The sequence below is a fragment of the Dendrobates tinctorius genome, unplaced genomic scaffold (assembly GCF_039654945.1).
Source record: "Dendrobates tinctorius isolate UK_male_01 unplaced genomic scaffold, ASM3965494v1 ptg000070l, whole genome shotgun sequence".
NCBI classification, from domain to species: domain Eukaryota; kingdom Metazoa; phylum Chordata; class Amphibia; order Anura; family Dendrobatidae; genus Dendrobates; species Dendrobates tinctorius.
This window is the reverse complement of record NW_027361738.1, coordinates 82,616,294-82,632,957: the sequence shown is the minus strand read 5'-3', so window position 1 is coordinate 82,632,957 and position 16,664 is coordinate 82,616,294. Positions and strand designations below refer to the sequence as shown.

At 49.4% G+C, this 16,664-nt stretch overlaps 1 protein-coding gene across 3 annotated transcripts in view; it reads right to left on the bottom strand.

Annotated features, from left to right (window-relative positions):
• The window catches only part of VPS50 (VPS50 subunit of EARP/GARPII complex), a 202,727-nt gene extending 186,465 nt beyond the window's left edge, over window positions 1-16,262 (bottom strand). Inside the window, exons 1-2 of one of the 3 annotated variants that reach the window (XM_073582038.1) lie at window positions 16,096-16,262; window positions 8,592-8,660 (exon numbers count right to left, since the gene is read on the bottom strand). In XM_073582038.1, the coding sequence (XP_073438139.1) occupies window positions 8,592-8,660; window positions 16,096-16,128 (102 nt within the window). In that variant the 5' untranslated portion in view covers window positions 16,129-16,262. Of the gene's footprint in view, window positions 1-8,591; window positions 8,661-15,746; window positions 15,889-16,095 lie in introns of those variants that run through there. The other 2 variants (XM_073582040.1, XM_073582037.1) reach the window with 2 other exon arrangements.
• Between the last annotated feature and the right edge of the window lie 402 nt (window positions 16,263-16,664).

Sequence of the window (16,664 nt, the reverse complement as noted above, 5' to 3'; positions counted from 1 at the left end):
AAGACCAGAAAAAGCCATACACCTGACAAATGCTATTGAGAACTCTGCTATTAGAAGTGGAAAGGAAGAACAAAGACGAAAGAATCTAATTAATAAAAATATTGGAGAAAGAGAAACCAATCACAAACTAAAATGTTTCTATACTAATGCACAAAGCATGGGCAACAAACAAGGAGAATTGGAACTACTAACACAGGAACAGAAATATGATGTAATTGGAATCACTGAAACTTGGTGGGACGATACACATGATTGGAATACAAGACTAGAAGGATACAACTTATTTGCAAGAAACAGACTTGATAAACGAGGAGGGGGTGTCGCATTGTATGTTAGAAATGCGTATATCTGCACAGAGATTGAAGCTTCAGAGACTGGGAGTTCTGTGGAAACTGTTTGGGTAAGAATACAAGGACAGAACAATGGAAAGGACACCATTGTAGGCATTTACTACAGGCCGCCTGTGCAAGCCGAATATATAGATGAACTCTTTATGCATCAGATGGCCAAGTTCTCCAAAAAATATGACATAGTTGTCATGGGAGATTTCAACTATCCAGACATTTGTTGGGAATCTCTCTCAGGCAAAACTAACAGGTCAAGGAAATTCTTATCCTCTCTTGCTGACAACTTTATCTTCCAAAAGGTAAGGGAGAAAACAAGGGGAACTGCTACCTTGGATCTAATCCTTATAAACAGGGAGGAAATGGTTGAGGAGGTAAAAGTGGCTGGGACCCTAGGAGGTAGCGACCATGCTATTTTACAATTTTGGATTACTAGAGGTGGAAGACCTGTGAAGACTCAGACGTCAAGGTTAGATTTCAGAAAGGCAGATTTTAAGGGATTCAGAAAGAGAATTGGAGGGATCCAATGGCTGGATATCCTTAAAGACAAAAATGTCCAGGAAGGATGGGAAATCTTGAAAAATGAAATTCTCAAAGCACAGTTGTTAACAATTCCGAAAAGAGGGAAGAATAGGAAGCATTTAAGGAAACCAGGATGGATGAACACAGAACTTAAGCACATGCTAAAAAGGAAGAAAAAAATGTTTATAAAATGGAAAGAGGGAGGCATATCTAAAGAAGAATATAATGCTGTCTGCAGAACCTGCAGGGCACAAATCAGATTAACTAAAGCTGAAAATGAACTGAGGCTTGCAAGAGATGTCAAAAGCAATAATAAAGGATTTTGGGGATATGTCAAAAGTAAAAGAAAAGTCAAAGATGCTATAGGATTTTTACAGGATGAAAATGATGAAATGGTAAGACAGGATGTTGAGAAGGCTGAACTTTTAAATTCCTATTTTGCATCTGTTTTCTCTCAGAAAGGAAATGCAACATCAACTGTTATTCACTGTCCTATTAAGGGAATAGAAGAATCCAGGATATCTATAAACAGAAAGATAGTGAGGAAACACTTAGCTAACCTAAATGAATTCAAGTCTCCAGGTCCAGATGAATTACACCCCAGAGTACTGAAGGAGATAGCAGAAGAAATTTTTGAACCCCTCTCCATAATCTTTGAAAATTCTTGGAGAACAGGAGAAGTGCCAGAAGACTGGAGAAGAGCAAATGTTGTTCCTATCTTCAAAAAGGGGAAGAAGGTGGACCCAGGCAACTATAGGCCGGTGAGTCTGACTTCTATACCAGGAAAGATCTTTGAACAAATTATTAAACAACATGTATGTCAATACCTGGATAAGAATGAAGTGATTAAACAGAGTCAGCATGGGTTTCTAACTAATAAGTCATGTCAGACTAACTTAATTTCCTTCTATGACGGTATCACTGATTGGGTGGATCAAGGAAATGCTGTAGATATAGTATATCTTGACTTCAGCAAAGCATTTGACAAAGTCTCTCATACAATCCTTATTGAAAAAATGACTAAGTATGGAATGGACAAGGCAACTGTTAGGTGGATTCATAACTGGCTTAGTGATCGGACCCAAAGAGTGGTCGTAAATGGCTGTACATCCAGTTGGAAGAATGTCTCAAGTGGGGTACCACAGGGCTCTGTCCTGGGCCCTGTATTGTTCAACATCTTTATCAACGATTTAGATGAAGGAATTGAGGGTAAACTGATTAAATTTGCTGATGACACAAAGCTAGGAGGGATAGCTAATACTAGAGAAGAGAGAGAGAGGATTCAAAAAGATATAAATAAACTGGAGAAGTGGGCAGCAACTAACAGAATGGTTTTTAACAGGGAGAAATGCAAAGTACTACATCTGGGCAATAAAAATGAAAAAAGCATATATAGAATGGGAGGAATAGGGCTAAGTGACAGCACATGTGAAAAAGACTTGGGTATACTAATAGATCACAGACTGAATATGAGTCAACAGTGTGATGCAGCAGCAAAAAAGGCAAATGCAATTCTAGGATGTATTAACAGAAGCATACAGTCTAGATCACGTGAAGTCATTATTTCCCTCTACTCCTCTTTGGTCAGACCTCATCTGGAATATTGTGTCCAGTTTTGGGCACCACATTTTAAAAAAGACATCAACAAACTGGAGCAAGTTCAGAAAAGAGCGACCAGAATGGTGACCGGTCTGCAAACCCTGTCTTATGAGGAAAGGTTGCAGGATTTGGGAATGTTTAGTTTGCAAAAGAGAAGACTGAGAGGAGACTTAATAGCTGTCTACAAATATCTAAAGGGCTGTCACATTGTAGAAGGATCAACTTTATTCTCATTTGCACAAGGAAAGACTAGAAGCAATGGGATGAAACTGAATGGGAAGAGACACAGATTAGATATTAGAAAAAACTTTTTGACAGTTAGAGTGATCAATGAGTGGAACAGGCTGCCACGAGAAGTGGTGAGTTCTCCTTCAATGGAAGTCTTCAAACAGAGGCTGGACAGACATCTGACTGGGATGATTTAGCGAATCCTGCTTTGAGCAGGGGGTTGGACCAGATGGCCCAGGAGGTCCCTTCCAACTCTACGATTCTATGATTCTATGATTCTATGACACACCGCCTCCAGCAGGGCAAATTTCTCTGACACACGTGACCCTGGATACACCGCCTCCAGTAGGGCAAATTTAAATAATAAAGGGAAACACCAGGGAAACTGATACAATGGAGGGCCCTGCGATAGGGAACGGGGACGTGGAGACCTTCTGCACTCCCGAGTCAGTGTCTCTACACTCCTGACGGTCCCTAGGCGGGTTACGCACCCAGCGACGAGCAGGATACCTAAAAATCCCTAGCTCGCCCTGCACCTAGCCCTTTCTAGTGAATTGGACGGTGCAGAAACTAATCCCACCACTGCACCAAAACACACATAAGGGAAGTCACAAACAGGGAAAACACCACTTAGCTTTGCTCTGTTGCTATTGCTCCAAGCAACAGAGTACGACACCAAAGTTCAGCTTCACCCCTGAAGCTCGACACCTGAATTCCGCTTCCACCTGAAGTTATAACACCAGAGCTCCCCTGAGCTGCCAGGAACTCCTCTCTGTAGTTCCTTCCTCCACCACCAGACTTGAATGGAAATGAGCAATATCACCAACCGTGATTGCAACCACCTGACACTCTTTTATAGGTAAGAGCCAGAGCAATCACACCCGCTTCATAATCACGTGCACTAAACTAAAGTAACCACAGTGCAATTACCCTAATGACCACCGGGGGCAAAACTAGAACTGAAACCACCACAGTGCAATGACCCTAATGACCACCGGGGGGGCAAAACTAACTTTAAGCACACAGCTTAAGGGGAAAAAAAAGGTTACTAGTGCTTTTATCTGTCATAATCCAGCATGGATCATGACAGTACCCTCCCTTAATGAGGGGCCTCCAGACCCTCAAAACCGCTCCTCATCAGAGAACCGCCTACAGCGGGGACGCCCAGATCCAGAGTTCACCCCTGCAACTACCTGCACTTCAGGTTTATGACAAACGAGCACCGCTGGTATTGGCAAAGTATGTTCTGGAGGCACCACACATCTCCGAAGTGCCGACCTGGGGAACGAGTTGTGTATGTGTATGTTTGTCGGTAACTCGAGCTGGCAAGACTTCGCAACACACTTCCACTGGATGTTTTTTTGGTGGCCACCCATACATGCTCGTTCACACACAGGTCTGGACCTGAACGTTTATTGCCATACATTCGTTTGTCACCATTAGGTAAACTCTTTCTGGGATTGACAACAGAGGCGTCCCCCTGTGTCACCACAATCACACCCCCGCAATTCACCAAGAGGTACACCACCCTCCAATCCCTTCCACCACGAGGTCTGCGCCTCCCAGGGTTGGCTAATGGCGAGGGTTGAGACTTGCCCCCACTCTCCTGCAGCACATCTGCTGCTTCCGCAGGAGAGGAGGGGGACGCTTGTAGAGAGACGGCAGAAACAGTAGCCTGTTATGAATGGGTCACCGATGTGGAAAAACAACACAAGCCAAGTCTCAGAAAACCAGAGAGGTTGGTAACTATGCAGATTGTAGATCCCTGATCTTACCACACAACTAGCAGCAGTCGTGGAGCGTACCTACGATGATCCTAGACGCCTCTTCACAAACGGAGAGCTACATAAGCCTAAAGCAGGAAAAGAGGAAAACTAACTGCCCCAGAGCAGACCCCAAAGGAAAGACAGCCCCCACATGTATTGACGATGAAACAAGATGAAAACACAAACAAAGGCAGAAAAATAGGCTGAGCAAACGATGGGGCCCGACTAACTAGAAAGGACAGGAAAGCAGACACTGTCTGCAATCTGCCAAAAACCCTACCAAAATAATGTCCAACACTTCTGATAGCAAAATTAACCCTGAACTCACTAGACTTCTCCCACTATATCAGCACTCTGAAATATTCTGAGACAGAGCAAAAAGAGGCCAATCTAATAAGGGACCAAAAGGCAAATACAGATAAATAGGAGTGGAAATTCAGCACAACCACAGCCGGGGCTGGCTGACCACAAAAAACTGAATTGAACAACAAGGGCAAGTGTGAACAATAGCAAAAAAACAAACTTAACTTGAGAAGACTGGAACAGAGCTGAAGTCCAAGACCTGAGAAGCAGACTGAATCACCAGCACCAGGATAGGGCATCGGCTGTCTTATATCCAGTCTGATACTCCAGAGATCCAATCGTTATCCTCCTCATCAGGTGGCAGATCACTATCAATTAAATCAACCTCACTACCTCCTGTCACCACCAGAGGGAGAACGGAAGGAGATCTCTCAACTGGTGGAGCAGAAAATGAGTTCACAACAGTAGCCCCTAGGCAGCAGCCTTCACAGACTGCTCCCAGGTGACTACTTCCCTAGCCCGCCAATCTATTACCGGGTTGTGTTTTTTGAGGCAAGGGAGGCCTAAAACGATAGGTACTGGCATTCCCTCCAAGACGTAGCATGACAAGGACTCCTCATGATGTCCTATACGTAGATGGATATTTTCTACGACTTGGGTCAAGCTCCCCTGGCTCAGTGGAACAGAGTTTATGGCCTGGACGCTTATAGGTTGGGCTAGCGTCCTACACCTCAGACCATGAGTTTGGACAAAGCGAGCATCCACCAGACTGACTCCTGCTCCGCTGTCCACAAGCACCGGTATCACCTCCGGTACCCCGCCAGCCAAAACCTCTGCTGACACGGTACATTGGGAGGGCAAAATGGAAGAAATATACACTCCCTGATCGACTCCCTCCAAGCGACCAAGGGAATGCGGCTTCTGAGATGGCACAGATAATTTGGCGCGGGTTGGGCATGCCTTCAGGACATGACCAGTCTGCCCACAGTAAAAACATGCCGATACCACTCCCCGAACCGTAGGCAGCTCCGTACACAAGCTAGCTGCTCCTATTTGCATGGGTTCGTCTGGAGACTTGGCACATACTGGGCAAGTAATGTATGTACACAGTGACTGCACCAGCAGAATAGTGAGTGCAGCTCTGGAGTATAATACAGGATGTAATTCAGGATCAGTAATGTAATGTATGTACACAGTGTCTGCACCAGCAGAATAGTGAGTGCAGCTCTGGAGTATAATACAGGATGTAATTCAGGATCAGTAATGTAATGTATGTACACAGTGTCTGCACCAGCAGAATAGTGAGTGCAGCTCTGGAGTATAATACAGGATGTAACTCAGGATCAGTAATGTAATGTATGTACAGTTGTGGCCAAAAGTATTGACACCCCTGCAATTCTGTCAGATAATACTCAGTTTCTTCCTGAAAATGATTGCAATCACAAATTCTTTGGTATTATTATCTTCATTTATTTTGTCTTAAATGAAAAAACACAAAAGAGAATGAAGCAAAAAGCAAAACATTGTTCTTTTCACACAAAACTCCAAAAATGGGCCAGACAAAAGTATTGGCACCCTCAGCCTAATACTTGGTTGCACAACCTTTAGCCAAAATAACTGCGACCAACCGCTTCCGGTAACCATCAATGAGTTTCTTACAATGCTCTGCTGGAATTTTAGACCATTCTTCTTTGGCAAACTGCTCCAGGTCCCTGATATTAGAAGGGTGCCTTCTCCAAACTGCCATTTTTAGATCTCTCCACAGGTGTTCTATGGGATTCAGGTCTGGACTCATTGCTGGCCACCTTAGAAGTCTCCAGTGCTTTCTCTCAAACCATTTTCTAGTGCTTTTTGAAGTGTGTTTTGGGTCATTGTCCTGCTGGAAGACCCATGACCTCTGAGGGAGACCCAGCTTTCTCACACTGGGCCCTACATTATGCTGCAAAATTTGTTGGTAGTCTTCAGACTTCATAATGCCATGCACACGGTCAAGCAGTCCAGTGCCAGAGGCAGCAAAGCAACCCCAAAACATCCAGGAACCTCCGCCATGTTTGACTGTAGGGACCGTGTTTTTTTCTTTGAATGCCTCTTTTTTTTCCTGTAAACTCTATGTTGATGCCTTTGCCCAAAAAGCTCTACTTTTGTCTCATCTGACCAGAGAACATTCTTCCAAAACGTTTTAGGCTTTTTCAGGTAAGTTTTGGCAAACTCCAGCCTGGCTTTTTTATGTCTTGGGGTAAGAAGTGGGGTCTTCCTGGCTCTCCTACTATACAGTACCTTTTCATTCAGACGCCGACGGATAGTATGGGTTGACACTGTTGTACCCTCGGACTGCAGGGCAGCTTGAACTTGGTTGGATGTTAGTCGAGGTTCTTTATCCAACATCCGCACAATCTTGCGTTGAAATCTCTTGTCAATTTTTCTTTCCCGTCCACATCTAGGGAGGATAGCCACAGAGCCATGGGCTTTAAACTTCTTGATGACACCGCAATGTTACCCAGTTGCTAATATCAGCTGAACTTTTTCCCATGTACTTTCAGCACCGCAGCTTTCTGTGAGTTGTGTCTGGAAATTGAGATGAGCTGCAATTTTTGCAAAGTCCATGTTTTTATGATTCCACACAACGCCTCCGAACATGTTTCACCATTAAAAAACAACATCAATGAACAAATAAATAAATAATCAGTAAATGAGAGGCGGATGTAACGTATAACCGGAGGGGGAGAGATGAGATTAAATTTGAAGTCATTTCAAAGAAATTCAACAAGTATTATCCGTAATGTCCCATCACACCAAGGAGCGAAAATCCCGGGGAACCGCAGGGTTTTTGTGTGTGGCGCGATTCGCAGCAATCACAGTCCCATTAAGGGTGAAGAAAAAAATAAATAAATAACTGAATGAAAGGCGGCTTTTGTCAAATTAATTAACGTCCCCGCAATCCCTTTATTTACTACAGACATGGGAGAGCGCAAAGCTGCCGAGCGGCGCTGCGGATCTAATGATGGCATCCGGGTGACAAATACTAATTACCGCCGCCTGCGAAGACCAAAGCCAGGGAACACAATTTAGTCTCCAAGACTTATGGTACAGATGGAAATTGCTACGTTATGCGGCAGGAGCCCGAAGGCCAGCAGAGCTTTCATATGGCTGGGGAAAAAAAAAACTACAAAAAACACAAGAGTTGATAGAAATTCTGCTGCTGAAAAGACTGAACGAAAAAAAATAATAATTAAAAAAAAAAAAAGGCTCCAGCAGAACTAACCCTTTTGGCAGAGTCTACAGCATTCACACGATTTCCATCAGTAAAAATGCATGATTACTGCTAAGGCCTCATTCAGACATCAGTATTTTCCACGTATGAGAAAAACAGACGCCAGAGTTTGGACAGTTTTTCTCGTACATGAAAATAAAAAAAAAAAAGTTACTCCACTTTCTCCTTTCTGACAGTTTGTAAAAATTGGACTGCACTCAGATGTCATCCAAGTGCAGCCCAATTTTTTTCTGGGACCAGTAGACTTGCATTGACAATTTTGATCCGTCTCTTAAACTTTCCATGGACCGCTCGGTCGAAGGAAAAAAAAGGAAATGCAAACAGCTCCATAGCTTTCATAAGTAGAAGTTATTTCTACAATTCCAGGAAGGATAATGTTGAGTTCTAGTAAAAATGTTCCGGAATTGGGATTTTACAGGGAACCCAAGTATTCATTGAATCAGATATGTCAGAAGGAGCGGACGCTATGTAATGCGCAGAACAGCTCTTCATCAAATAGGGAGGACGTATAGTAATAAGACAGGCGACTGAAAGACGCGCGGGGAAGCAATACCGCACCTTTGCTGGATTCTGGAAGTTTTCGACAGGACTAAGATCGTGGACACTTTCCTGTGGACTCTTCAGACCCTACAACAGTAAAAAACAATGATTAGTATGTTATGGGCATGGCTAGACATCTGCTATAGTTAACCTAGAACATCAGTAGATGCAAGTGTCACCACATTTCACAGTAAAAACAGCATACATTAGTAAAGAGATTTTTAGACCTGATAAGGCTAGTATACTCACTTTGAAAATCCATGTCAGAATATCTATACAATCATTTATAGAAGAATAATTTTAATCTCTGCGCACTTAGCCTAACTAACAGCTCCTGACTGTCCTTCCAGCTATACAATAAAATAGCTCATAAGTCAAAGTGTATCTCTGCGTGGCCAGCCTGACTGACAGCTGCAGCTTGTACTGAGCAGTTTGAAATCTCAGCAGCAGGGAGGAGGGACACCGAGGAGCTGTCAGTCAGTCTAGGTGTGGGGAGAGAAGAGAGGAGGATCACTGAGGAACTGTCAGTTAGTCTAGATGGGTGAAGATTCAGCAGAAGTGAGGAGGGACACTGAGGAGCTGTCAGTCAGTCTAGTTGGAGAGACGATTCAGCAGCAGAGAGGAGGGACACTGAGGAGCTGTCAGTCAGCCTAGATGGGTGGAGATTCTGCAGAGAGGAGGGACACTGAGGAGCTTTCAGTCAGTCTAGATGGGAGAAGATTCAGCAGCAGAGAGGAGGGACACTGAGGATCTGTCAGTCAGTCTAGTTGGAGAGACGATTCAGCAGCAGAGAGGAGGGACACTGAGGAGCTGTCAGTCAGTCTAGTTGGAGAGACGATTCAGCAGCAGAGAGCAGGGACACTGAGGAGGTGTCAGTCAGCCTAGATGGGTGGAGATTCTGCAGAGAGGAGGGACACTGAGGAGCTTTCAGTCAGTCTAGTTGGAGAGACGATTCAGCAGCAGAGAGGAGGGACACTGAGGAGCTGTCAGTCAGCCTAGATGGGTGGAGATTCTGCAGAGAGGAGGGACACTGAGGAGCTGTCAGTCAGGCTATATCTGTGGAGATTCAAATTAAACCTTCAGAAAAGATTATTCAGTAATTCTAACATGGATTTTCACAGTAAGTACACCAGCCTCATCAGGTGTAAGAGATCTAACTAATAATATGTGCATATTGTTTTGGGAATTCTGGCCATACACATTGTACAATGGCCTTACAACAGCTCTCTCCTGTCCCCCATATGTACTGTAGTGTAAAGAAGGATATAATACATTTCATATTTTAAAGGCATCGTCTCAGTAGAGAAAACCCCTTTCAGACCGGAGTCACTGAAGTGATCAGATGATGGCCGCAGGACCAGCTGTGGAGAAACAGGCAATTTTGCTGCTAAAAATCACGATCAGGGTAAACATTTTCCGAAGATATATGACTACATAACGGCCACTCAGATGATGGAGCCGGCCCTTTAATGTGGCAGGATCTGACACCAGCACAGCGAGGATATCAAGTAAGGGAAAGCCCCCTTAAACAAAGACAGACCCCAGATCAGAATTTCAAAAAAATACAGGCCCTGGACTAACCCCCTAGACAAAAACAGACCCCAGTTGAGATCCCCTGAATTTATGTAGTTTCCATATAAGACCCTCTAAACAAATATAGACCCCCAAGATACATGTATGAAGCCTCAGAGCCGCCTCACCCCGTTCCTGCAGCTCAGTCTTCTGCCCTCCCGGCCTGCAGTGGTGACGACCACGAGATGCCGGGTCCCCATTGCTTCTCTTTGGCAGCCTTTGCATCATTTTTAGCAGCATTTTCCTTTCTGCATACAGAAGCCGCTATCATTAAGATTAATTAAGATTTCCTTAATACGCATCGCGGGGATATAATGGTTGGAGGCCGCTCTCATTATATGGACAGGGTTGGCATTGCCCAAACAAGTGAAATCAGCCATCTGCAGACGCAAATTAAGCCTCGCCGAGCCGCTGTGCAGACACAGAGATATTAATTTTCAGATGCCATTATTGTGCTTTTCCATCAGTGCCAAGGGTTTGATAACATCAGGTGAAGCTCGGCCTGAAATGCCAAGTTTTCGTCTGCAGGTGCCGCATCTGCATAATGGGACCACATCCAGGATCTGAGATAATCTGGACACGGCCACGATGTCTCCGATAGAAGGACGGACATCTGGAGCAGGACGCAGGAGCGCAGCCAGGGACCAGCACTGTTATACTCCACCGGCTAATGATTGTCTGTGCGCAAAACTAAGAATCAGGGGACGTCTCCGGGAAAACAATCAGAGGTGACTGATCCCGAACATCCAGGTCAACGACGATCCGCAGATTACAAACGTAGCTAAAAATTGGCATGCCGGGCATAGATCAGTGGGGGTACAACCACTGGGACCACAACCAATTGACAGTCCCTGGGTATCACTGCCCACAGCAGCAAGGAAATGGAGTTCCTTACTCTGGATGAGCCTGTATACCATCAAGAGGGAGCGGACCGATCAGACATGAAGGGAGGGTTCAAGCAGGCCTGGGCAGCACAAAGGCAGGGCGCCCCCAGTGTCCTGCATGGCGCAAAGGCAAGATGCCCCCAGTGTCCTGAATGGCGCAAAGGCAAGATGCCCCCAGTGTCCTGAATGGCGCAAAGGCAAGATGCCCCCAGTGTCCTGCATGGCACAAAGGTAGGGTGCCCCCCAGGGTCCTGCATGGCGCAAAGGCAGGGTGCCCCCCAGGGTCCTGCATGGCGCAAAGGCAGGGTGCCCCCCAGGGTCCTGCATGGCGCAAAGGCAAGATGCCCCCAGGATCCTGTGCGGCGAAAAGGCAAGATGCCCCCAGGATCGTGCACGGTGCAAAGGGAGGTGCCTCCAGGGTCCTGTGCGGCGCAAAGGGAAGGTGCTCTCTGGGTCCTGCGCGGCGCAAAGGGAGGGTGCCTCCAAGGTCCTGCGAGGCACAAAGGGAAGTTGCCTCCAAAGTCCTGCGAGGCACAAAGAGAGGGTGCCCCTAGGATCCTGCACAATGCAAAGGGAGGGTACCCCCCAGGGTCTTGCACAACGCAAACGAAGGGTGCCCCCAGGGTCCTGCGTAACGCAAAGGAAGGGTGACCCCAGGGTCCTGCGCAACGCAAAGGGAGGGTTACCCCAGGGTCCTGCGCAACGCAAAGGGAGGGTTACCCCAGGGTCCTGAGCAACGCAAAGGGAGGGTTACCCCAGGGTCCTGCGCAAAGCAAAGGGAGGGTGCCCCCAGGGTCCTGCGCAACGCAAAGGGAAGGTGCCCCCAGGGTCCTGCGCAACGCAAAGGGAAGGTGCCCCCAGGGTCCTGCGTAACGCAAAGGGAGGGTGCCCCCAGGGTCCTGCGCAAAGCAAAGGGAGGGTGCCCCCAGGGTCCTGGGCAAAGCAAAGGGAGGGCTGCCCCCAGGGTCCTGCGCAAAGCAAAGGGAGGGCTGCCCCCAGGGTCCTGCGCAAAGCAAAGGGAGGGTGCCCCCAGGGTCCTGCGCAACGCAAAGGGAGGGTGCCCCCAGGGTCCTGCGCAACGCAAAGGGAGGGTGCCCCCAGGGTCCTGCGCAACGCAAAGGGAGAGTTACCCCAGGGTCCTGCGCAAAGCAAAGGGAGGGTGCCCCCAGGGTGCTGCGCAAAGCAAAGGGAGGGTGCCCCCAGGGTCCTGCGAAAGGCAAAGGGAGGGTGCCCCCAGGGTCCTACGCAACACAAAGGGAGGGTTCACTCAGGGTCCTGCACATAGCAAAGGCAGGGTGCCCCCAGAGTCCAGCGCCGCACAATGGGAGGGTGCCCCCAGGGTCCTGCATGTCACAATGAGAGGGTGCCCCCAGGGTCCCAGCATGGTGCAAAGGGAGGGCACCCCCAAAGTCCTGTGCGGCACAAAGGGAGGATGCCCCCCGGGTCCTGCATAGTGCAAACGGAGGGTGCCCCCATTGGAGTACAAGACGCACTACGCCACCACTTAACACTACAAGCCCAACAATGCCAACCTATAAAAAAAAAAGTACCAGCCACACAGTGCCCCCTTTACAATGCCAACCACAAAAGGCCACCCTATAATATTGATACATAACATTACCAGCATACAGGGCCACATGAATAGTGTCTAACACATATTCCTCCTCCATAACAGTGCCAGATACACAGCGCCGCCCCATAACAGCGCCAGATACACAGCGCCACCCCATAACAGCGCCGGATACACAGCGCTACCCCATAACAGCGCCGGATACACAGCGCCATATACACGGCGCCATCCCATAACAGCGCCGGATACACAGCGCCACCCCATAACAGCGCCGGATACACAGCGCCGCCCCATAACAGCGCCGGATACACAGCGCCGCCCCATAACAGCGCCGGATACACAGCGCCGCCCCATAACAGCGCCGGATACACAGCGCCATCCCATAACAGCGCCGGATACACAGCGCCACCCCATAACAGCGCCGGATACACAGCGCCATCCCATAACAGCGCCGGATACACAGCGCCATATACACAGCGCCATCCCATAACAGCGCCGGATACACAGCGCCACCCCATAACAGCGCCGGATACACAGCGCCACCCCATAACAGCGCCGGATACACAGCGCCATATACACAGCGCCATCCCATAACAGCGCCGGATACACAGCGCCACCCCATAACAGCGCCGGATACACAGCGCCACCCCATAACAGCGCCGGATACACAGCGCCATATACACAGCGCCACCCCATAACAGCGCCGGATACACAGCGCCACCCCATAACAGCGCCGGATACACAGCGCCACCCCATAACAGCGCCGGATACACAGCGCCACCCCATAACAGCGCCGGATACACAGCGCCACCCCATAACAGCGCCGGATACACAGCGCCGCCCCATAACAGTGCCGGATACACAGCGCCGCCCCATAACAGCGCCGGATACACAGCGCCGCCCCATAACAGCGCCGGATACACAGCGCCATTCCATAACAGCGCCGGATACACAGCGCCACCCCATAACAGCGCCAGATACACAGCGCCACCCCATAACAGCGCCGGATACACAGCGCCATCCCATAACAGCGCCGGATACACAGCGCCATCCCATAACAGCGCCGGATACACAGCTCCGCCCCATAACAGTGCCGGATACACAGCGCCATCCCATAACAGCGCCGGATACACAGCGCCGCCCCATAACAGTGCCGGATACACAGCGCCGCCCCATAACAGTGCCGGATACACAGCGCCGCCCCATAACAGCGCCGGATACACAGCGCCATCCCATAACAGCGCCGGATACACAGCGCCACCCCATAACAGCGCCGGATACACAGCGCCACCCCATAACAGTGCCGGATACACAGCGCCACCCTATAACAGTGCCGGATACACAGCGCCGCCCCATAACAGTGCCAGATACACAGCGCCGCCCCATAACAGTGCCAGATACACAGCGCCACCCCATAACAGTGCCGGATAAACAGCGCCACCCCATAACAGTGCCGGATACACAGCGCCACCCTATAACAGTGCCGGATACACAGCGCCGCCCCATAACAGTGCCGGATACACAGCGCCACCCCATAACAGTGCCGGATACACAGCGCCACCCCATAACAGTGCCGGATACACAGCGCCACCCCATAACAGTGCCGGATACACAGCGCCGCCCCATAACAGTGCCGGATACACAGCGCCGCCCCGTAACAGTGCCGGATACACAGCGCCGCCCCGTAACAGTGCCGGATACACAGCGCCGCCCCGTAACAGTGCCGGATACACAGCGCCACCCCATAACAGTGCCGGATACACAGCGCCACCCCATAACAGTGCCGGATACACAGCGCCACCCCATAACAGTGCCGGATACACAGCGCCACCCCATAACAGTGCCGGATACACAGCGCCACCCCATAACAGTGCCGGATACACAGCGCCACCCCATAACAGTGCCGGATACACAGCGCCACCCCATAACAGTGCCGGATACACAGCGCCACCCCATAACAGTGCCGGATACACAGCGCCACCCCATAACAGTGCCGGATACACAGCGCCACCCCATAACAGTGCCGGATACACAGCGCCACCCCATAACAGTGCCGGATACACAGCGCCACCCCATAACAGTGCCGGATACACAGCGCCACCCCATAACAGTGCCGGATACACAGCGCCACCCCATAACAGCGCCGGATACACAGCGCCATCCCATAACAGCGCCGGATACACAGCGCCACCCCATAACAGTGCCGGATACACAGCGCCACCCCATAACAGTGCCGGATACACAGCACCGCCCCATAACAGTGCCGGATACACAGCGCCACCCTATAACAGTGCCGGATACACAGCGCCGCCCCATAACAGTGCCAGATACACAGCGCCTCCCCATAACAGTGCCAGATACACAGCGCCACCCCATAACAGTGCCGGATAAACAGCGCCACCCCATAACAGTGCCGGATACACAGCGCCACCCTATAACAGTGCCGGATACACAGCGCCGCCCCATAACAGTGCCGGATACACAGCGCCGCCCCATAACAGTGCCGGATACACAGCGCCACCCCATAACAGTGCCGGATACACAGCGCCACCCCATAACAGTGCCGGATACACAGCGCCGCCCCATAACAGTGCCGGATACACAGCGCCGCCCCATAACAGTGCCGGATACACAGCGCCGCCCCGTAACAGTGCCGGATACACAGCGCCGCCCCGTAATAGTGCCGGATACACAGCGCCGCCCGGTAACAGCGCCGGATACACAGCGCCGCCCCATAACAGTGCCGGATACACAGCGCCGCCCCATAACAGTGCCGGATACACAGCGCCGCCCCATAACAGTGCCGGATACACAGCGCCGCCCCATAACAGTGCCGGATACACAGCGCCACCCCATAACAGTGCCGGATACACAGCGCCACCCCATAACAGTGCCGGATACACAGCGCCACCCCATAACAGTGCCGGATACACAGCGCCACCCCATAACAGTGCCGGATACACAGCGCCACCCCATAACAGCGCCGGATACACAGCGCCACCCCATAACAGTGCCGGATACACAGCGCCACCCCATAACAGTGCCGGATACACAGCGCCACCCCATAACAGTGCCGGATACACAGCGCCACCCCATAACAGTGCCGGATACACAGTGCCACCCTACAGTAATGCAATCCCATAGTACCTGCCAACACCGCATTCTGGTGCCAGTGGCAGCCATACAATGGCCCCAGCAGAGGGACACCTGGAAGCCTCTCTCCCAGCACAACCAGTTCTCACAGGTGTCTGTAATACTGGCAGGGACGTGATATATTTATATTCAGGGCACTCGCACAAAGGTTGATGTTCTGCTCATCCTCCGTGCTTTATACTGCATCTTCTCTTATAATGCAGTATATGACTCATAGGAGTCGTTATCACAGGGATGTAGGCAGCAGAAGTGACAACACTCCACAGTATAGAGCAGCCACACACAGGCCTGTAAGGGGTGAAGCCCCGTCTCTTCCACGAAACCCCCCAGAGTCTGCGCTCACCTGACGGGTCATGAGGCTCTTAATCTTCTGCATGTCTCAGCCCGGGCGCTGCCCCCTGCTCCAGGACGCAAAACCAAGTCTCGTCCCCAATATCACGCCTAAAATTGTCCCTTGTCAGTAGCCGTCTTCCGTCGGTCATGTGACAGCTGCCCGGCCGGTTTGACAGCAGCCACATTGCATTATGGGAATTGTAGTGTGGAAGCTTCTTGTCATCGTAATGAAACTAAATACAGTGAGAGCGAAAGAACTACATTTCCCAAAAGTCCACACGATTTAGCGTCTTTGAAGACGTTAGACGGGTCGCGCGACGGGGGACAGAATTTTTTGTGTCACCTTAATGTGAGGATTTTGCAATGCAGAAGGGTATTAGTAGTAACAGGAAGATGATTGCACGTTGCATACTGTGCCAATGTGTCATAATCTGTGCATTATATCATGTATTAAACTATACACTACCTGTAATTCTATAATTAACATCCTTAAAGGGGTTGTCCATTTTTGGGGACTTTTTTTTTTTTTACTTAAAAACATGGAATTGAGGCTAAGAATCGTTTTTGCGATTGGGTTAA